Here is a 22,736-nt window from a genome sequence, read left to right as displayed (position 1 = left end):
ACACTTACACATGCAGGAAGAACATTCATAGACATAATTTTTTTGTTTTCTTTTTCAAGACAGGGTTTCTGTGTGGCCTTGACTGGCCTGGCCTCATTTTGTAGACCAGGATGGCCTCGAACTCAGAGATATTTAAGAATTTTGTTTTTAAGATTTATTTATTTACACATACAGTGTTTTGCCTGCATGTACACCAGAAGAGGGTACCAGACCTCATTATAAATGGTTGTGAGCCACCATGTGGTTGCTGGGAATTGAACTCAGGACTTTTGGGAAAAACAAGCAGTGCTCTTAACTCTGAGCCATCTCTCCAGCCCATAAAAATATTTAAGTAGAATTTTTCTCTTAAGTTTGCCTTTCAAGTAGACCTTGATCATACTCTTCTTGTCTGAAGTAGAATAAACCTTTGCTTTGGTTGGTTGAGTTTATATTTATTCTAGTGGTATTTATTTATTGGCAGATAACACATTTAAATGATTCATGCCCAACTTTTTCTTTTATTTAACATGTAGTAGTTGCTAATGTGCCCCAGACAGTTGTGAACATATTTTGTCCTTTATTGACTCAGAAGCTTTTGGGGATTGTTTTAAGTGAATAGATTTTTGCTGTACTCTTTAATAACATAAATGGGTTTTGTGTTGTTGTGTGGGTTTTGTTTTGTTTTTTAGGGGTGTGTGTGCGTGCACTCGGGATGAGGTGGGTGTTGGGGTGTGTTTGCTCTAGCGTACACGTGTGATGTGCATGCTGGTACATGTAAGTGCACTCAGGCCAAAAGAGGCTACAGCATCACCTGGAGCTAGACTGGCAGTTGTGAGCTGCCCAGTGAGGAGCAAAGCTTCGTCCTCTGGGAGAGCATAAGTATTCTTAACCAGGGAGCCATTCCTTCAGCCTGTGACTAGTCTGTTTGTTTGTTTAAGATTTATTTATTATGCATACAATGTTTGCCTGAATGTATACCTGCAAGCCAGAAGAGGGCATTACAGATGGCTGTGGGCCACCATGTGGTTGCTAGGAATTGAACTCAGGACCTTTGGAAGAGCAGGCAATGCTCTTAACCTCTGAACCGTCTCCTCAGCCCTGTGAATAGGGGGTTTTTTTGTTTGTTTGTTTGGTTGGTTGGTTTTTTGTTTGTTTGTTTGTTTGTTTGTTTTTCGAGACAGGGTCTCTCTGTGTAGCCTTGGCTGTCCTGGACTCACTTTGTAGACCAGGCTGGCCTCGAACTCACAGCGATCCGCCTGCCTCTGCCTCCCGAGTGCTGGGATTAAAGGCGTGCGCCACCATGCCCGGCATGTGAATAGTTTTTAAATCCTTAGTTTTCATAGGGACTAAAATGGAACTAACCAAAATACCAATTTTAGAATACTTACATGACGAATGCATGTTTTAATAAAGCAGAATTGAGACAATAGTTAATGGTCATATGCCAGATATTAAGTGGTTAAAAATGTCTTTGTTTTTTAGTACAACACCTCAGGTTTTGAGCCCCACTATTACATCTCCCCCAAATGCATTGCCTCGAAGAAGTTCCCGCCTTTTCACTAGTGACAGTTCTACAACCAAGGTAAAGATTTATGAGTGTCACATTCATTTAATACTTGCTATGCTGAAATTTCTGTTCATTGATGACTCCATCTCAAGTAAAGGGTTGGTTTTCATTTTGGTTTAGACCACTCGCCATGTAACTCAGGCTAGACTGGAAATGGCCCTTCTCCGGCTTTATCTTCTGGGGAGTGGGGATTACGGGGGCACACCTCTCCTTGGTTGTTGGTAAATATGTCAATCTTGAAATGACCAAATTAAAAGCCGGGCTTTAATCCCAGTACGCAGGAGGCAGAGGCAGGCAGATCGCTGTGAGTTCGAGGCCAGCCTGGTCTACAAAGCGAGTCCAGGACAGCCAAGGCTACACAGAGACCCTGTCTTAAAAAACCAAAAAAAAAAAAAAAAAAGAGGAAAGGAAAGGAAAATAAATGACCAAATTATAGTAAAAATATCAATGGCTTTTTGGGAAATAAGGCTGAAAGAAAGATGCAGCTATTTAAATGTACTACAAATGGATTTCTCTATTCTAGAATAATAATTCTGTATTATAAATGTTATGGTTGCATGCACAAATTACACAGAGCTCTATGTATACACATGCAAAAGAATTCATGTAAAAATGGCATATGGTCATGGCGTCTGTAGTTCATATGTTATCACTGAAAAAAGAATGAGTGGAAATTCAGTCATGTTACTATCTTCAAAGTTAAAAGCAAAGAAGATGACGATGAGACATTTTATGTCTTGGTCTGTTGACTGACCTTATGGATAATTTACCTTTGGCACATCCCAGTTAGTGGTTTTGTGCCGTTGAAGGTAGTGCTTTGGTATAATTCGTGCTGCACTTTCTTAGTTTTAAATAGTGAAGATCTACCCTTAGTGCAGACTGACCGCAGTCACTAAGTTGTGCAGTTGACAGTTGCACTTAAAATGAAATGACTCTCAGCATCCTGGCTCATTCCTATATGTAATTCCAGGATTTGAGAGGCTAAAACAGGAGAATTGCTTCAACTTCCAGGTCAACATGGGCCAAAAAGTAAGGCTCTGTCTCAAACAAACAAACAAAAAATTGTTTAGAATACTTGTTTTCATAAATTTTCTGATAAAGAAAACAAAAAGACTAATGAGGATTATGCATTTCTTTTATGTGTAGTTCTTACAGAAAATGTTAATGGAGGCATCTAAAATAACAAGAATGACAAGCATGGAATTTTATTCCTTTTTACAGGAGAATAGCAAAAAGTTAAAAATGAAGTTTCCACCTAAAATCCCAAACAGAAAAACTAAAACTAAAACTAATAAAGGAGGAATAACTCAACCCAACATAAATGATAGTCTGGAAATTACAAAATTGGACTCTTCTATCATTTCAGAAGGGAAACTATCCACAGTCACACCTCAGATCCAGGCCTTTAACCTACAAAAGGCAGCCGCAGGTCTGTTGCACATGCTCACTGTACTTCTTAACTAAGGTTTAATGTTTACTTTGATGTTTTTAAATTTGTGTCTCTATTTCTGTGGCTGTGTATATACCCACAAAAGCCAAATTAGGGCATGAATGCCATGGAGCTGGAATTAGAGATAGTTGTAAGCTGCCATGTGGGTACTGGGAACTGGATGCAAATGCTTTTAACAACTCAGCCCCTTAAAATTATAATTTAATTACACTTTATTATTTCATTTATTTGTTTGTTTGTTTATATAGTGAGAGAGAGGGAGGTGTGTGTGAGTGTGCATTTAGGTTAAAGGACAGCTAACAGGAGTTAGTTTTTTCTGTATACCATATGGGGTCCCAGGGATCAAACTCACGTCATCAGGCTTGATGGTGAGAGTCTTTAACCACCAAGCCATCTTGTCAGCCCAGATCCTGGAGTCCTGGGGGTTTTTTCCCTAATGGAGTAATCTGAGTTAGCATTTTTAGAAAACCAGAGCTGTGTGTTTTCTCCTTTGTTTATAATTATATTGTTTTCTCCTAGAAGGTTTGATGAGCCTTCTTCGTGAAATGGGAAAAGGTTATTTAGCTTTGTGTTCGTACAACTGCAAAGAAGCTATAAATATTTTGAGCCACTTACCTTCTCACCACTACAGTACTGGTTGGGTATTGTGCCAAATTGGACGGGCTTATTTTGAACTTTCAGAATACATGCAGGTGAGTATACAAAGATACACACATCTTTCTAGAACTGTTTAATTTTCACACTTAAGGCTAGATCTAAAACGATCAATATTTAACTTATTATGTGATATTTATATGATTATTTCCTTAGTATGTGTTAGGATTACAGTTGCTGTGGTGAAATGAAACACCACGACAGGAAGCAACGTGGGAAGGAAGGGAGTTTGTTTTGTTCGAGGTTCCATAGAATACAGTTCATAATCAAAAGTAGTGAGTGCAGGAGCTCACACAAGCCAAGGACCTGGAGGGCAGGAGCTGGTGCCGAGGCCGTAGAGCGGTGCTGCTTACTGGCTTGCTCCTCCTCCTTTCTTAGTGAGCCCAAGGATGGCAGCATCCACAATGGGCTGAGCCATCAGTCACTAATTAAGAAAATGTTACTCAGCGGGATCTTAGGAAGTCATTTACTCCATAGAGGTTCCATCCTTTAGATAACTCTAGCTTATATCAAGTTGATATCAAACTAGGCAGCACAATAATTTATAAATAAAATTATATTTTGTATTAAAAGATAATTTAAATTCACTGGGCTTTCTTGGAAAGGATTTGTAGAGAATAGTTATCAAGTTATGTGAAGTATTTGTGTTCTGCTCAGCTAAATACAAAAATAGATATTTACCCTGTGATCAATATTTATAATGTAAATTCTTTCTATAGTGTCTGCAAAATTATATACTGAGCTGAATGTTTGGCATTTAGTGTGTTATATAAACTTAATGCTTTGAAAAAGATTATGCTTAATTGAAGACATGATGTCCTTCTAACAGGATTTTTTCATTTTGTACCCCTGGCTTGGCCTGGAACCTGCTGTTTAGACCAGGCTCACCTCCCTAATGCTGGGATTAAAGGCATACACTACCACACCCAGCTCGTTTTGCTTTTGAGATAAGATCTCATGTAGACCAGGCTAGCCTCAAACTATGTATAAGCCAGGATGACTAGAATTGCTGATTCTCGCCAGGTGCAGTGGTTCAGGCCTGTAATCCCAGCACTCAGGAGGCAGAGGCAAGCAGATCTCAGTGAGTTCGAGGCCAGTCTGGTTTAAAAAGTGAGTGTAGGACAGCCAGGGCTACAGAGAAACTCTGTCTCCAAAAACAAAACAAAACAAAAGAAGTTCCTAATTCTCTTGCTCCTTCCTCAGATTTTGGGTTTACAGGCATGTAACTAGCACCCCTGGTTTATAAACCCACATGGGGCTTAATCCAGGGCTTCATACATGCTAAGTGAACGGTCAGGTGAGAGCTACATCAACAGCCCTTCCTTAGTTTTATTAGACTTTTTTTTTTTTTAACACACATCGATTCCTTGTGGAGATTTGGTTGGTTGTTAATTTTGAGTTTTGGTTCTCATGTGCCCACACACACACCCCTGTTTTGGTGTTTTTGAGACAGGATTTCTTTGTGTAGCCTTGGCTGTCCTGGAACTTGATCTTTAGACCAGGCTGGCTCAAAGATCTGACTCCTGACTGCTGTGATTAAAGGTGTGCTGCCACCACCGCCTGGCATAACTCACAACTTTTAAAGATTTGATGGAACTTATAAAACATGAAACTGATTCCAGATACCAAATCAACAAGTTCTGGGCAAAAGTTGCCAGTTTAATAAGCGTTCTTTCCTTTCCTGGGGCTGGAGAATGACTTAGCAGCTAAGAACATTTGTGTTGTGGTTAATTTAGAAGTAGGAGCTAAAGATTGTTTATTATTAGTCCTATAATTACTATTACAGCAGTATTTTCTTTTTTGTTTTTGGGGGTTTGAGGGGGTTGTTTTTTGTTTTTGAGACAGGATTTCCCTATTTAGACTTGGCTGTCCTGGACTTACTTTGTAGACCAGGCTAGCCTCAAACTCCCAGAGATCCGCCTGCCTCTGCCTCCCAAGTGCTGTGATTAAAAGACATGCGCCAACACCGCCTGGAATACAGTGGTATTTTCTTATTCGATAGCATTCAATAAAACACAGACACCTGTTATGTTTTAAAACAGTCTTGCTTCACCTGGGCCAGAGCAGATAGTAATCCCCTAAACTACTTCCCATATTGGGGCGGATATCCCATGCCTTGTCCCAATCCCAATCCATCTACTTCTATAATCCATAATCCCAAATACTTGCTAATACTCTTCATCTGGGCCGAACTGTCCATCCAAACCAGCATGTGCTACTCCTCCACCTAACCCATGGCACAGCTTTCGTTCCTGCCTTCCTTCTCCTCCTCCTCTGGCCTCTCCTCATCTCTTCTGGTTCTCTCCCAAAAGCCCAGGAATCTTAGCCTTGTCTATCCCATTTGCCCTGTCCAGGCCTATTGGCTTTTTATTGGTCAAACAGGAACAAAGTTTTAGGCAAGTTTACAAATATTTTGGGGTACATGAGTCTAGGCACCAACCAGACCAACCTACAACACTTGCTACACTTGCATAGATCCAATTTCCCAGCACCCACATCCACTCTCAGCCCTCTGACTCCATCTCTAGGGCCTCTCAAGTACCCACATACATAAAATAAATCTTTAAACAAGTATTTCCTCATTTCCTGTCATCTTCTTTTCACGAAATACAACTCAAATATTCCATTATCTGAACTAAACTTTGAACATTTTAAACTTACTATGGTGATAAACTAGATGGTACATTGGTTTTATAAATGTGAAGTTTTTATAAAGTTTGTTAGATGAGAAGCATGGTTCTAGAAATTGTGAATATTTTGAGAGAGAGAAAAAAGTGACCTAATACCTTAGGAAAGGGTAGGTAGTTAGTGAGCTCTGTAATTTGAGCACACACAGTGCTGATCGTTGTTGAGCATTCCGTGTGCCTTAGAGTTGGCAGCCATTTTACCTAGAAGTTTCAACTCGGCCTTTCAGCAGACTCATATTCATATTCTCTCTCCCTCCCTCTCTCTCTCTCTCAAATTTCATTTTATGTGAGTGCCTGCATGTATGTATGTATGCCACACATGTGCCTGATGCCACAAGAGGATGTTGGATCCCCTGGAACTGCAGTTCCAGATGGTTGTGAGCCATCATGCAAGTGCTGGGGACTAAAGCCAGGTCCTCCGCAAAGACACCAGTGTTATTTTTACAAAACTAAGTTTATTTGCTCTTAGTTTTTCTCTCTTAACCCAGCTATCACACAAATAATTGAGACCCCATTATATTATTTCAACGAACTTCACAACACAATCCTGAACAGTATTATCTCTAAATCCTTTAAACGAGTCTGGCTTCCTGCCAGGGTCCATCCCAGAGATACTTGCATTTTGTGACTTTCCTGCTGAGCTCTCTGTCCTGGTCTCCTGGACATCTGCCCATGGCTCCATCCCCTACTTCCTTCTACAACTCCTGCCTTGGCTGGCAGGAAGTCCAGCCCTAGCCTCTTGCTCATAATCCCTGAGCTGACTCCAGCCCATCCTTTCCTTTTTTTATAGAAATTTTTTTTCAGGCCATGTCTTTATCCATAGTTAAAATACAAAAACTAGGCTAAATGTGAATCTGATTACTTCAGCATTTGATGTCCACAGCTGATTACTCATTTGTCTTTGTTACTAATTGAGATAAAGCACAGTCCTGCAGAATTCAGGTCCTGAAGGCAGTGGCCAGCACTGCCCTGCATGTGGAAACTGTAGCAGCTTGGCTTCCCTTACTAGGTTTTTTTCCGCCCCCAGGCTGAAAGAATATTCTCAGAAGTGAGAAGGATTGAGAATTACAGAGTTGAAGGTATGGAAATCTACTCTACAACACTTTGGCATCTTCAGAAGGATGTTGCTCTTTCAGTTCTTTCAAAAGATTTAACGGACATGGATAAGAATTCACCAGAGGTATGATAACAGCAGTTTGCTTAAGTAGCTACTTGTCTTTACTTGTTTAATGTCTTGGGTGTAGTACTGGCTAGAGCTCAACATTACAAGTAGCTAAACACATGTCCTGAACTCGGAGTTAACATCTTCCATACCTAGCGTAGCTTTGATCATCCCAACAAGTAAGAGGTGAATCAAATATAATCCTGTATCATCTAATGATACGTTATGACAAATAGGTTGTTAGGTCATTTTGTCATTTTGCAGAGCATCATAATAATTGCACAAGAGTTCAGTTATCCTCCACTACATGGCAGATTTGATGCTAACCCTGGGTTTCACAAGTTTGTCTCAGAGACGACTCCTTATCACACATTTTTTAAAAAGTCATGCTTGATGACTCTTGGTTATAACCTCAGTTCCTGTAAAGCTTGTCCAGGCAACAAAGCAGGACTCTCAGCTCCAAAAAAACAACAGAAAAAATTATAGGATTGAGTGTAAGAAGTGCTAATTTTAATTTTTTTCTAAATTTATTTATTTTGGACTGTTTTGTTTTTGTTATTGTTTTGTGAGACAGGGTCTCTATATAGCCGTAACTGTCCTGGAACTCATTCTGTAGACCAGACTGGCCCCGAACTCACAGAGATCCACCTGCCTCTGCCTCTCAAGTGCTGAAATTAAAGTGTATGCCACCACACCCAGCTATTAATTTAGCGTGTGGGAGCATATACATGCTGCGGTGAGCATATTTGGACTTTGGGGGACAATTCTTGTTAGTCCATCCATCCTCTCTATATTATGTGGATTCCAAGGATTTAACTCCAGGTCATCCATCAGACTTGGCAGTAAACCCTCTTACCCACTGAGTCATCTTGCTGGCCCTTAATTGCTATCTTAAGATACACATTCAGGCAGATCTCTGAATTAAAGGCCAGCCTGGTCTACAAAGCTAGTTCAGGATAGCCAAAGACCAAAGACATACATAAAGATGATTCACATGTGCCAGTCTTCCTTTTTTTCTTTTTTAATTTTATGTGCATTGGTGTTTGCTTATATGTATGTCTATATGAGGGTGTCAGTGTGGGTGCTGGGACTTGAACTCGGATCCTTTGGAACAGCAGACATTACTGTTAACCTCTGAGCCACCTCAAGCATATTTAGTGACGGTTTACTTGAACGTGTGGAATGTGATTTCCCATGCCTTGGTGTCTCCTCTTTGTTTTACTCTTTAGAAAGGACCTTGCAGCCGGGCGTGGTGGTGCACGCCTTTAATCCCAGCACTCGGGAGGCAGAGGCAGGCGGATCGCTGTGAGTTCAAGGCCAGCCTGGTCTACAAAAAGCGAGTCTAGGACAGCCAAGGCTACACGGAGAAACCCTGTCTCGAAAAACCAAAAAAAAAAAAAAAAAGGAAAGCAAGGACCTTGTTGTTTTGCCCAGGCTTTTCTTTAATTCCTGAACCTCCCATTAGGATCTCCTAGAGCTGGAATTGCAGGTTTCTTGTAAAGTACTGTTGACCTGGAATTCAAATCAGGGAATCTGGTGTTCTCTTTTGACCACACACATGCACAAATTCACAAGAATACACAAATAATAATGGTATTAAATCATCTTTAAAAACAAAAAGCAGATGCCGGGCGGTGGTGGCACACGCCTTTAATCCCAGCACTCGGGAGGCGGAGGCAGGCAGATCGCTGTGAGTTCGAGGCCAGCCTGGTCTACAAAGTGAATCCAGGATAGCCAAGGCTACACAGAGAAACCCTGTCTCGAAAAACCAAAACAAACAGACAGCAGGGCCATTAAGATAATTTTAAAAGATATTTTCTGGGCTAGTGAGATGGTTCAGCGCTTAACAGCTCAGAAGCTGTTCTTCCAGAGGTTCTGAGTTCAATACCCAACAACTACTTGGTGGCTCATGACTATAAAGGGATCTAATGCCCTTTCTGGCATGCAGGTATACATGGAGACAGAGCGCTCATTCTTTTTTTTAAAATGTAAGTAAATAATTTGTTTTAAGGTACTTGATTCCAAGGCTTGATGACCTGAGTTCAATTCTAGGGACCCGCATAGTGGAAGGAGAATTAGCTTCTTCTGGCCTTTTCTTTTTTTTTCTTTTTTCTTTAAATAGCAGTCTTTATTACTTTTTTAAAGATTTATTTATTTACTTACTTACTTACTTACTTATTTATTACATATACATGTATGCCCGCACACCAAAAGAGGGCAGCAGACTCATTATAGATGGCTATAAGCTACCATGTGGTTACTGGGAATTGAACTCAAGACCTCTGGAAGAACAGACAGTGCCCTTAACCACTGAGCCATCTCTTCAGCCCTGGCCTTTTCTTGAATGCCATCACACATATGTGCCTACACATACAAATAGGTAAATAAATACAGTTTAAATTTAAAATAAAATAATTTTAAAATAGTTGAGCTGGGAAGATGGCCCAGAAGGTACAAGAGTTACTGTGCACATTTGGCAACCTGAGTTTGATTTCTAGAACCCATAGTGGAAAGAGAGAAACAGCTCCTTAAAACTGTGTTCTGGGGGCTGGAGAGATGGCTCAGAGGGTAAGAGAGCACTCTCTGCTCTTCCAAGGGTCCTGAGTTCAATTCCTAGCAACCACATGATGGCTTACAACCATCTATAATGAGATCTGGAGCCTTAGATGCAGGTAGAGCACTGAATACATAATAAATAAATAAATCTTTAAACAAAAAACAAAAACCTGTGCTTTGAGCCAATCGCGGTAGTGCATGCCTTTAATCCCAGCACTCCAGAGGCAGAAACAGAAGGATCTCTGAATTCAAGGCCAACTTGCTTTATAGAACGAGTTCAGGACAGCCAGAGCTACACAGAGAAACTCTTACCTCAGGGGTAAAAATGTAAAACTGTGCTCTGACCTACACAGGTGGAGTGTTTTCAGAAAGAGAAAGTGAGGGCCACTCTTCTGGTTTGTTTTAGTTTGTTTGTTTGTTTGTTTGTTTTCTTTTGGTTTTGTTTTTTCCTAAGAAAAATCTGAGGCCTGATTTTAGTCACAGGATTGTTTTTTGTTAAAGAATAAAATAAAGACTGATCAAAAGCCAAGTGTGGTGACTCACACCTATAACCTCAACACTCAGGGAAGCAGAAACAGGTGGATTTCTATAAGTTCAAAGCCAGGCCTGGTCTAGAAAGCTACACAGAGAAACCCTGTCTCGAACAACAACAAAGTTTGGTCAGCAAGATGGCCAAGTGGGTAAGAGTGCCTGTGCTAGCATGAAAACTTGAATAGGAACCTGCAGAGCCAGGCATAGTGTAAACTGCTGTGATCCCCGGCCCGGCGCCCCCCCACACACACACACACACCAGGAGAAGCCTACAGGCAGCTAGCTTACTGCACACAACAGAACAACATGGATGCTGGAAAGCAAGGACCAACATCACACATAGAAATGCACACACACAGTTCCTTAGGTTGAAATGTAATTAAAGTACAAAAAAATTAAAAATACAAGTTTCTGCTTTTGAAATGGAATAAAAACTTCTGTTTTCATTTTGCCAGGCCTGGTGTGCTGCAGGGAACTGTTTCAGTCTGCAACGAGAACATGATATTGCAATTAAATTCTTCCAAAGAGCTATCCAGGTTGATCCAAATTATGCTTATGCCTATACTCTATTAGGGCATGAGTTTGTGTTAACTGAAGAACTAGACAAAGCATTAGCATGTTTTCGAAATGCTATAAGAGTGAATCCTAGACATTATAATGCTTGGTAAGTAAAAAGGCAAAGTCTTGCTAAAAAAATTGTTTTATTTACTTACTTTGTGTGCATGTGTGCACGAGGCAGGGTGGCCTGTGTGGGCAAACATGTGGAGGTTAGAACATAACATCCAAGCTGCAACAAAACACCATTACCAAAAAGCAAATAGGGAGGAAAGGGTTTATTTGGTTTACATTTCCATATCACTGTTCATCATTGGCAGGAACTGATGCTTGCCTTACATGCACAAGCTCAGAACCATGGAGAGTGGGTCTAGTGGCTCATGCTGTAATTCAGTGCGGGTGAGATAGAAATGGGGACCAACAAGAACTTCAGGATTGGCGGCCACCCTAGAATGCATGAATCATGCTCCCAAAACAAATTTTTTAAAAGTACACAAAGCATAAAGAAATCATAAGAAAGATCCTACCTTGCCTAAAATGTATTAATATATATGTGAACGTCTGTACATGTGGGTAAAGCCTAAAAATTTAGAAAAGAGGAGGCTGGAGAGATGCCTCAGTGATTAAGAGCACTGACTGCTCTTGCAGAGGTCCTGAGTTCAATTCCTAGCAACCACACGGTGGTTTACAACCATCTATGATGTGGTCTGATGCCCTCTTCTGGCATGCAGACATACATGAGTTTATGTTAACTGAAGAACTAGACAAAGCATTAGCATGTTTTCGAAATGCTATGAGAGTAAATCCTAGGCATTATGATGCTTGGTAAGTAAAAAGACACCAAAAAGCAAATAGGGAGGAAAGGGTTTATTTAGTTTACACTTCCAATAGACACTATATACATAATAAATAATTTTTTTTTTAATTTAGAAAAGAGACCAAGAAAGGGTGATGAGAAAGGACAGAGTTTAGGCAAAAGGATAGATGAGTCAAGGAAGTGGATATAAGACTTAATATTTTTCTATTTTCATTTGTATTGTAAAGGTTTTGTTGTTTGTGGTGAATTCAGCTTTCTTTGCACTGTTACACCAAGAGCCATTTTTACATTCCAAATGAATCTAACATGTATTATTATTTCAAGACAGTGATTTTGAAAACAGCCTTTTTTTTTTTTAACTGTTAGCCATTAGTTCAATAGAAACTAAACATAACTAGTCGATGAATAGATGTTTTACATTCACCTATGTAGAAAAACTGATCTTTTTCTAACAAGAGAAAAAGCCAAGTGATGGTAGTGGTACATGCCTTTAATCCCAGCACTCAGGAGGCAGAGGCAGGCCAGGTGGATCTCTTGAGTTTGAGGGCAGCCTCATCTACAGAGCAAGTTCCAAGACAGCCAGGATTACACAGAGAAACCCTGTCTCAAAGCAACAACAACCACAACAAAATTCTGGAAGAAGAGTTTTTCTGATCTGCAATCCCCCACCCCTATTTTCTTCTGTTATGTAAATTGCATTGCTATATATACACAATAAAGTACGGTATAAAGAAAAGAGGAGGAAACTGTCTCCAAAAAAAGAAAGAAAGAAAAGAAAAGAAATAGATTAAATTTACCAGAGCCAGACATAGTGGGTCCCATGCAGTTATTTCCCAGCTGCTTCAGAGAGACAGGAAGATTGCTTGAGCCAGGAATTCAAGCACATAAAAAGGATAATTTATGGCGGTGATGGCGCACACCTTTAACCCCGCCACTAAGGAGGCAGAGGCAGGAGGATCTCTGTGAGTTCCAGAAAACACTACACAGAACCCTGTCTCAAAAAAACAAAAGAAATAGCCAGGCGTCGTGGTGCACGCCTTTCGTCCCAGCACTCGGGAGGCAGAGGCAGGTGGATCTGTGTGAGTTTGAGGACAGCCAAGGCTACACAAAGAAACCCTGTTTGGTGGGGGGGATGGGGGAGAGAAAAGAAAAGAAAAAAGGAACAATTTAGCAAGATGTTTGCTACACATGTAATCAGTTTATAGGAGTTAACTGTTAAGTCTAGGTTAGAGTGGTGAGTTTAAGGATGTGGCTCCTTTTTTCTCCGTTTTTTTGTAGTCTTACTTGTTTCTTTAGTTTATTGTTTCCACTTATAAAAATGTGTCTTCTAAAATGCTTCAATGATTTTTATTATGATTAATACTTTTTGTCTCCACATAAGATATTTTTTATTCCATAGTGTATTGAAATGCCAGGTACCATACCTGTCCTGTTAGTAGAGGAACCACACTAGCAGCCAAAACTTATGTCCTTAAAATCGTACTTCTTTACAATTTCAGGTATGGTTTAGGAATGATTTATTACAAACAAGAGAAATTCAGCCTCGCAGAAATGCATTTCCAGAAAGCACTTGATATCAACCCTCAGAGTTCAGTTTTACTTTGCCACATTGGAGTGGTAAGTAACTTTGTAAACATTGCTTTGTTACCTCCCTATTAAGAGTTTAGGTGACAGCCATTACTATGAAGATGGGCAGTTTTGTTAATGAAGCAGTGTCTGAGTTTTCCAGCCAAAACAGTACCTTTTTTGACTTGTCATGAAGAAATACACCTTGTGGGGCTGAGGATGTAGCTCAGTTGCCAGAGATTTTGTCCCTAGCATTAAACTGAGCATGCTCAAACTTAAAGTCTTTGCACTCCTCATTGGAGGTAGAAACAGGTGGATCACAAGTTCAGTGTTACTCTCTTCAGCTAAGAAAAAAAATTTAAGGCCAGCCTGGGCTAGTGAGACATGTCCCCAGAGAGGAGGAGTTGGGGGATCCCTATGTGTTTATATACTCTTTCTGTTTGTTTGTTTGTTTTCTGTGTGTTTGACTTGTTTCATTGCTTAAGACTTGTTTTAGCTTTCATTATGTGTTTGGGTGCGTCTCCTTGACTACAGATGCCCAGAGGCCAAAGGCATCAGATCTCCTAAAGCTGGAGTTAAAGGCAATTGTGGGCCGCCTGATGTGGGTACTGGAACCAAACACACTGTACCTGGGCAAGGGCACTGGATGCTTGTAACCCTGACCACAGCTCCAGTGACTTATATCTTTTGAGACCATTTTATGTAGCCCAGACTATAAGGTATAGTAGGGTGACACAGCATTCATGAACAAGTTCTTTGAACACAGGTTAATATTTAGAGGGTCATAATAAGGCTTTGAAAATGTGTTGGGGAGCTGGAGAGATGGCTCAGAGGTTAAGAACACTGGCCCTTCTTCTGAAGGTTCTGAGTTCAATTCCCAGCAACCACATAGTGGCTCAGAACCATCTGTAATGTGATCTAATGCCCTCTTCTGTCATGCTGGCAGAGCACTGGATACATAATAAATAAATAAATCTTTTAAAAAAAAAAAAAGAAAAGAAAAGAAAATGTGTTGTCTGCGTAAATGATAAATGCTTTTCTTGTGACGGGTAAAACCAAGTTTTACTTACTTTTAGACTTCGTGGTAATTATCTATCGTAAAGATCAAATCATGGGGCTGGAGAAGTTGCTCAGTGGTTAAGCAGAGGACCCGAGTTTGGTACCTAGCATCTACTTCGGGCAGCCCACAGCCACCTGTAATTCCAACTACAGAGGACCTGAGGGCCCTGGCCTCCACAGGCACCTACATTCATGTGCGTGTGTGCACATATATACACACACACATGTATGCGTAATTCAAAATAAATCTTTTTTGTTCTTTTGGGGTTTTGGTGGGTTTGGGGTAATTATCTTGGTTTGTATTTTGTCGTCTTTTTTTTTTTTTTTTCCTTTTTCTTTTTTCTTTTTTTTCTTTTTTTTTTCTTCTACACAGGGTTTCCTTGTGTAGCCTTGGCTGTCCTGGACTCTTTTCGTAGACCAGCTGGTCTTGAACTCACAGAGATCTGCCTGCCTCTGCCTTCCGAGTGCTGAGATTAAAGGCATGCACCACCATGTTAAGTCTTTTTTTTTTTTTTTTAATATTGAATCATAATTATCATAAAGGCTCACAGTGGTGCATTAGGAGTCTGAAGACCTAGGTTTTATCTCTAGAGTGCAGAATTTAAATTGTTGTTGTGATACTCAAGATGGTTTTCAAAATAGTAGTTATTATTGTTGGTGTTGTTATTATTACTACTACTATTGCTATTACTACTACTATTGTTGTTGTTGTTACTATTATTGTTGGTGTTATTATTATTATATTATTATTGTTGGTGTTATTATTAGTCTGAGAATCAGTTTTGCTGGGCCTCAGTGTACTATCTTTGAAACGGAGGAATTAGCAGACTTAGAAGAGAATTAGGTAGAGATAATGTGTTAATTGCTCAGTGTCTTATCTGTTGCTGTGGTAAAACACCATGACCAAGGCAACTTAGAAAGTGTTTAATATGGGGCTAGAGAGATAGCTCGGCAGTTAGAACACTGGCTGCTCTTCTGAAGGGCCCAGGTTCAATTCCTAGCCACCACATGGCAGCTCACAGCTGTCTGCAACTCCAGTTCTAAGAGATGTGATAGCTCTCACATAGACGTATATGCAGGCAAAACACTCATGCACATGAAATAAATAAAGAAATTGAGGGGAAAGAGTATTTAATTGGCTTCCAGTTTCAGGGGGTTGAAGTTCATGAACAAAGAAACAAGAGAATACTGAGAAAGGTGTAGTCTTTTGAAACCTTCTAAGCTTGCCCTCAATAGCACACCTGCAACAAGACCATGCATCCTAATCTTCTCCAAACTGTACCAAACTAGGGACCAAGTATTCAAACATGTGAGCCTTTGGGGATCATTCTGGTTCAAAACAACACGTTTAATAGTGAGGTACTTCATCCACTTAAACTCAGTATGCATTTTAATCAGACTACACAGTCACATCCCTAATAATTTTATATTCATAATGGTTTTGAGTTGTTACTTGCTTCTTACATTTCTTCATTAATATCAAAACAAATCTTTATTTCTTACAGGTTCAGCATGCGCTCAAAAAATCTGAGAAGGCTTTGGATACTCTAAACAAAGCCATTGTTATCGACCCTAAGAACCCTCTATGCAAATTTCACAGAGCCTCAGTTTTATTTGCAAATGAAAAATACAAGGTGAGATTTATATTATTTTCTTCCACATTGGTTTTTTTTTTTTTAAGATTTATTTATTATGTATACAGTGTTCTGCCTACATGTACATCTGCAGGCCAGAAAAGGGCACCAGATCTCATTATAAATGGCTGTGAGCCACCATGTGGTTGCTGGGAATTGAACTCAGGACCATTTGGAAGAGCAGACAGTGCTCTTAACCTCTGAGCCATTTCTCCAGCCCTTCTTCCACATTGTATTTTGTCTCTCTTAAAAAAATAAGGCCAGGTGTGGTGGCGCACACCTTTAATCCCAGCACTTGGGAGGCAGAGGCAGGTGGATCTCTGTGAGTTCGAAGCCAGCCTGATCTACAAAACGAGTCCCAGGACAGCCAAGACTACACAGATAAACCCTGTCTTGAGAAACCAAAAATAAATAAATTAATAATAATAATAAACTACAGGTTCCTGAGCCAGCCCTGGTTGTGCACACCTTTAATCCCGCACTCAGGGATCTAGATGCTGTAATAGTGGAGTAGTCTGGGTGGCCCCTGTGTTCATGGCGTCTTAAAACTAAGACATGTTATCCAGCTGTTTGTGCCATCATGAAACACACTCAGCTGTCACTGTGGGCTTTGGAGAGGCAGAGATTTGGGTAGCTTATAGATGCGGAGGAAACAGAAACAGATTGCTTCCGGAGAAGACGGGCCTACCACCTCTTAGCTTTAACTCAGTGAGATTGTGTTGCATTTCTGCCCCCTAGAACTGGGAGATAATAATCAAGTTTATAGTAATTGGTTGTGGTAGCCATAAAGAAGAAATTCAGACAGCTGTACATATTGTTCCACATCTTTTTTCATTTTATCATCCCTCTGTTAAATATATTTGGGAGCCAGCGGTAGTGGAGTGCTACTGTAGTCCTAGCAGTCCACCGGCCTGAACTACATAAGACCCTGTCTCTAAAAATAAAAATAAAAACAAGTAAACAAACTATTTCATCTGAGTTTGTTGGTGTTGGGTTTTTTGTTTGGTTGGTTTGGTTTGGCTTGGGGGGCCCAGGGGGCTTACCATAAATTAAATTTTGTTTTGACATAAGTAGGAATAGAGGAAGCAGAAATGTACAGTTACAAAGAAAGTAAATCCCAAACATTTGCCGTTAAAGACTAAAGAGTCAGATGCTGGGGTAAAAACCTATTAGCTCAGAGAAACAAAGAGCTCAGCTGACAGCCCGGAGGAAAAGGCCAAAACCAAGTGGTGCTGACCCTTGCTTGAGGCTGGCTCAAACTTAAGCTTCTCGGGCTGCTGCCTCCTCGGTGCTGGGATTACAGAACTATACCACAATGCTAGCCTTTCCCTTTTTTTTTTTTTTTTTTTTAAACAAAAGCTTATTGATTTATTGTTGCATAGAATGTGAGCCTTACAAGTCAGGTGGTAGTGGTGGTGGCGGTGGCAGCCCATGCCTTTAACCCCAGCACTCAGTAGGCCAATCTCTGTGAGTTTCAAGGCTAGCCTAGTCTACAGAGTAAGTTCTAGGATAGCCAGGGCTCTGTTACACTGAGAAACCCTGTCTTGAAAAAGAAGAAGAAAAAAGGAAAATAGGCCATACTTTTACTTAGATGCCTAATTGTTTCTACTGCCTTGTGATAAAGAGTGTCGCCTTCCTCAGGCACATACCCATCAACCTTTGCAGTGTTGGGGATTGAACCTGGGGTCTCCACAGTGTAGACAGGTTCTTTACTATGAGCTGCATTCCCAACCAGGCCGAAATGTTCATACAAAGACGACTTGGTGAATACTTTTTAAGTATTTTTATATTTACTTATTCTTTATGTATATGAGGAAGGAGTATGTGCACATGTGGAGTTCTGGGTACTGCTTTCTGAAGCCTTATGTTCAAAATACTTTCATGTATTTCTAGACATAATGTGATTATTTCTTTTTTTAAGAAAAATGGTGACAAAAGCAAGGATTATCCCCATTTGCAGCTTCTGTAAAGAGTGGTAGATGCGTCAGGCATGGTGGTGCACACCTTTAATCCCAGCACTCGGGAGGCAGAGGCAAGCAGATCTCTGTGAGTTCAAGGCCAGCCTGGTCTACAAACCAAGTCCAGGACAGCCAAGGCTAACAACAGAGAAAACCTGTCTCAAAAAAAAGTTGTATATGTGTATGTTTCAGTATTCTCTAGTGAATGTCTGTCATCTGTTAATCTTACTGTCATATCATTTTTATGTATTTTATTTTCACCATGAGAAATTAATGCAATACAAAGTACATTGATGATGTGCTTATAAGCTCTTAAGATGATTTGGAAAACTGCACTTGCTTTGTCGTAATTCTGTAAGATTTTGATTCTCTAAGTTTTCTCTTCATTTTTTCAGTCCGCTTTACAAGAACTTGAAGAACTGAAACAGATTGTCCCCAAAGAATCTCTCGTTTACTTCTTAATAGGAAAGGTAAAAATTGGGGCCTTGGTCTTATGCTGCAACTTTGTAACAAATACTAACTTTCTTTCCCTTCCCTTTTTTAAAGATATATTTTATTGTCAAGCAATGGTAGTGCACGCCTTGTGCGCGCCTTTAATCCTAGCGCTGGGGAGGCAGAGGTAGGTGGGTCTCTGAGTTCAGGGCCAGCCTTGTCTTACAGAGCAAGTTCCAGGACAGCCAGGACTACACAGAGAAACCATTTCAGGGGCAGAGGAAGGACAGAAAACAAATTTATTTTTATTTATTGATATATTCCAAGGATATGGAGGCCAGAAGAGGGTGTTGGATCTCTTGACACCAGAGTTGTAGACAGTTTTTAGCTGCCGTGTAGATTCCAAGAACAGAACTTGGCTTTTCTGGAAGAGCTGCAGGCAGTCTTAACCTGTGTTAGCTGCTTGGTGGATTCTTCTTTCTTCTTCCCTTTCCACGCCCGAACATTAGATATGAGAGAGAAAAAACAGAAGGAAAGGAAAGAGATCTGAATAAAGTATGGGTGGGAAAGGGGGCGTTGTTATCCTTAGCCTCTTCCTGCTGCTTAAGGAAGTTGAGTTCCTTGGAGCAAGTTTGATCTTTGCTGTTAGAATATCTATTTTCTTCTTCTTCTTCTTCTTCCTCCTCCTCCTCCTCCTCCTCCTCTTCCTCCTCCTCCTCCTTCTTCTTCTTTTTTTTTTTTTAAGACAGGGTTTCTCTTGTAACGTTGACTGTCCTGGACTTGCTTTGTAGGCCGTGTGCCACCACGGCCCAGCTTGTTTCTTCTTTTTGCGTGACTACTTAACAAATAGCAACCAACCAACAACCCACCCCTCTTCTCCGGGCCCTAGCGTTTAATCTACCATCTGAAAAGTTGCCAGAATTCCAAATACCACACGATTACAGAAACTGTCTACAGCTGGCAAAACCACATCTCCACCAGAGCAGGAGGCAAACTGCCCTATATCTCCACACCTGGGATTAAAACAAAAACATATAATATTTCTGTGTTTTTAAAGAAACAAAAATTCAGCTGGGCATGGTGATGCATACCTTTAATCCCAGCACTGGAGAGGCAGAGGCAGGTGGGTTGCTGTGAGTTCAGGGCCAGCCTGGTCTACAAAGTGAGTCTAGGATAGCCAAGGCTACACAGAGGAAAAAAACAAACAAAAACACAGAAACAAGGAATTCTGGACATAATACCTGATTATATAAAGAAACGCACTTAAATGCTAAGGTGAAGTTATGTGTGGGATAAAAATGTTCTCTCACCTGAATGGACGTGGAGTTCAAAGACCAGAAGTATAATGCGTGTTGTCAGATTTTACAGTTGACTTTAGTGCTGCTGTCTGTTTGTAGGTTTACAAGAAGTTGGGTCAAACTCATCTCGCCTTGATGAATTTCTCTTGGGCTATGGATTTAGATCCTAAAGGAGCCAATAATCAGATTAAAGAAGCGATTGACAAGCGTTACCTACCAGATGATGAGGAACCAATAACCCAAGAGGAACAGATCAGTGAGTATCATACTTAAGATCTGTAGCTTTAAGAAAGCTACTCTGAGCCAGGCCTTTAATCCCAGCACTCAGGAGACAGAAGCAAGTGGATCACTGTGAGTTCGAGGCCAGCCTGGTCTACAAAGTGAGTCCAGGACAGCCAAGGCTACACAGAGAAACCGTGTTTCAAAAAAAACAAAAAAATCAGTTGTTTAAATTCTATGTATTCCTGGGCAAGTAAAAAAAAAAAAATTGAGATGAGTGATCAGTACGCATTTATTAATAAGTATATGTATTAATACTTGGAAAGTTTTTCTAAGATAAATTCTGATTAGATGTCTTTGTTCCAGAAAACTTATTGAACATCCTTAAATAAAATTTATTATCTCAGTTTTGTTTTGTGTTGTTGTTGTTTTGAGTTTGTTTTTTTTTGTTTGTTTGTTTTTGTTGTTTTTTGTGTTTTGTTGTTGTTGTTTGTTTGTTTTGATTGTCTGTTTAACTTTATGTGTGTTGGCGTAAAGGTGTTAGAGCCATTGGTACTAAAGTTAAAGACAGTTGTGAGCTGCTGTGTGAGTGCTGGAAATTAAAACTTGGGTCTTCTGGTAGCTGGTGCTTAACTGCTGAGCCATCTCTCCAGCCTCTCAGTGCTGTTCTTTTAAACTGAAGGTTACATTCTGTATTTTAGTAATTATCTGGTACCGTCTACAAAGGTAAGTTGGTGTTAGGAGGTAGCAGAAATGTTATCTTTATGGATGTTGCTGCTGTAGCTGTTTTTATGTCTCATAGGATTATTTCTAACTCCTAGGGTAGGAATAGGGGAGGAGGCTAGAAATGTTGCATGGTTAGTGGAGTTCTTGTCTATGATATGGACAAGGTCCTGGCCCTTTATAAGCCAGATGGGGTGCTGCTGGTGCCTGTAATTCTAGCATAGGATATGAGTGCAGGAGGCGCATCCGAAGCGGAAAGTCACCCTTGGCCACAAGTAAGTTCAAGTTCAGCCTGAGGTACATGAGACTCTGTCCCCAAGAACTAGTATCATTGTTTTAAAAGGTTAAACACAGGAAGTTAACTTCCAGGCATGTTATATAAAATACAGAACTAATGGCACTTGCACTGGGGGAGAGAGGCACAGAGGTGGGTGGATCTCTGAGTTGGCCAGCCTGGTCTGTAAGGGCAAGTTCCAGGATAGCCAGGGCTACATGGGAAAACCCTATCTTGAAAAACAAGATAGATTACATTAGGTAGGGGTTTGGGGTTTTGTTTTGTTTCCCTGAGTAATGAAATTTTCCTTATTTTCGTGAACCAACACATTGTATTTGTTCCACACCTAACATTTTTGTTCCATTTGTATAGTGGGAACAGATGAATCCCAAGAGAGCAGCATGACCGATGCAGACGACACACAGCTTCATGCAGCGGAAAGTGATGAATTCTAACCTCTGAAAATGAGACAGTTGGATGTGTGGCTAGTGCTGACATGTTCCTTGTCCCTCCATATACTGAGTTGCGACTCTTGAGCCGGCATTGTCATCATTCATCACTTAGACCATGCGTGTGCCACTTTCATTGGACCCTGACTGTACGCGGAATGAAAGGCAGTGCAGTCTTAGCTGCTAACAGGACTGGCTCTATTACCAGTATGAATGACAATTGGGGGAAGGGTGGGGAACTTTCTTTTTTTCTTAAACCTCCTTAGTTGGAAAGCTATCATGGAAGGAAGAGTTATGTTTTATCTTGAAGGAACCATTAGATATGGAAATGATGGTGAACCATAATTTCCTGGTCATTTTTTCCAAAATTCTGTTTTTTATTTGGTTCTGTTCCTGATAAACAGTGACTGACCTTCATATCTAGGTTCTTGAAGAATGGTGTTAGCAGGTGCCAGATGGAACAATAAAAGACATTGCCTATAACAGAGTAACGTTCATTGCCAAGGGACATAGCTTACCTGAAGCCTGCAGTGTCTCCTATGGGCCTATGTGGCTCATATTTAGGAGTTAAATATCCCTCCATACAGTGTACACTTATTCTTGGCAAGAATGCTTTAATGTCTAACCAAGAATGTTAATTTATTCATCTTGCTTCAAAGTGTTGATCATTGTTGTACTGCAAACTTTAGAACTGGTCTTTACGACACTGCCTCTTCTCTGTGAGCTCCGTGAGACCGCCTCTAACCTCCACAGATGACAGAGTGGTTCCCCTGAAACGCCAAAACCAGGCCCTTAACAACCACTTGTGTTTACCAGAAGGATCAGTACAAGAACACTAGAGAGACTTTGGAGATCATGACAGAGAAGCCTTAATATAGCTGGAGTTGTACCTACCTGTGCGTCTGCATCTTTTCTAGGCGTGAAAGTAGAGTGCAAGAACGTGTGGTCCCCTTTGCTGAGGTTACTTCCTTCCTTTCTTCTCTCTGCTGCACATTGCGGTCAGCATTGTGAGTCACCAAACTTGTGCGGAGTGGAATGAGTTGGGTTTACAATACTGAAGATTTTTAGCCTAGGGGAAAGTTTCTTATGAAAGAGACAAATCCTTCCTGAGTTCATCATAGTATGTGTTGGAGTGTTTGGGGAATGGCCACAATTTTAAAGATCTA

At 40.5% G+C, this 22,736-nt stretch overlaps 1 protein-coding gene across 4 annotated transcripts in view; it reads left to right on the top strand.

The window, feature by feature from the left end:
• Positions 1-22,463, top strand: part of CDC27 (cell division cycle 27) — a 50,776-nt gene extending 28,313 nt beyond the window's left edge. For 2 of the 4 annotated variants that reach the window (XM_084750017.1, XM_084750019.1), the window contains exons 10-19: positions 1,462-1,561; positions 2,768-2,975; positions 3,519-3,688; positions 7,365-7,517; positions 11,042-11,250; positions 13,458-13,575; positions 16,089-16,217; positions 18,571-18,645; positions 20,005-20,161; positions 21,494-22,463. In XM_084750017.1, the coding sequence (XP_084606143.1) occupies positions 1,462-1,561; positions 2,768-2,975; positions 3,519-3,688; positions 7,365-7,517; positions 11,042-11,250; positions 13,458-13,575; positions 16,089-16,217; positions 18,571-18,645; positions 20,005-20,161; positions 21,494-21,576 (1,402 nt within the window). In that variant the 3' untranslated portion in view covers positions 21,577-22,463. Of the gene's footprint in view, positions 1-1,461; positions 1,562-2,767; positions 2,976-3,515; positions 3,689-7,364; positions 7,518-11,041; positions 11,251-13,457; positions 13,576-16,088; positions 16,218-18,570; positions 18,646-20,004; positions 20,162-21,493 lie in introns of all 4 variants that reach the window. The other 2 variants (XM_084750016.1, XM_084750018.1) reach the window with 1 other exon arrangement.
• The last annotated feature ends 273 nt before the right edge of the window (positions 22,464-22,736 follow it).

Source organism: Acomys minous, assembly GCF_964271855.1.
Source record: "Acomys minous genome assembly, chromosome: 12".
Classification (NCBI taxonomy): domain Eukaryota; kingdom Metazoa; phylum Chordata; class Mammalia; order Rodentia; family Muridae; genus Acomys; species Acomys minous.
This window is presented reverse-complemented; position numbering and strand designations above follow the sequence as displayed.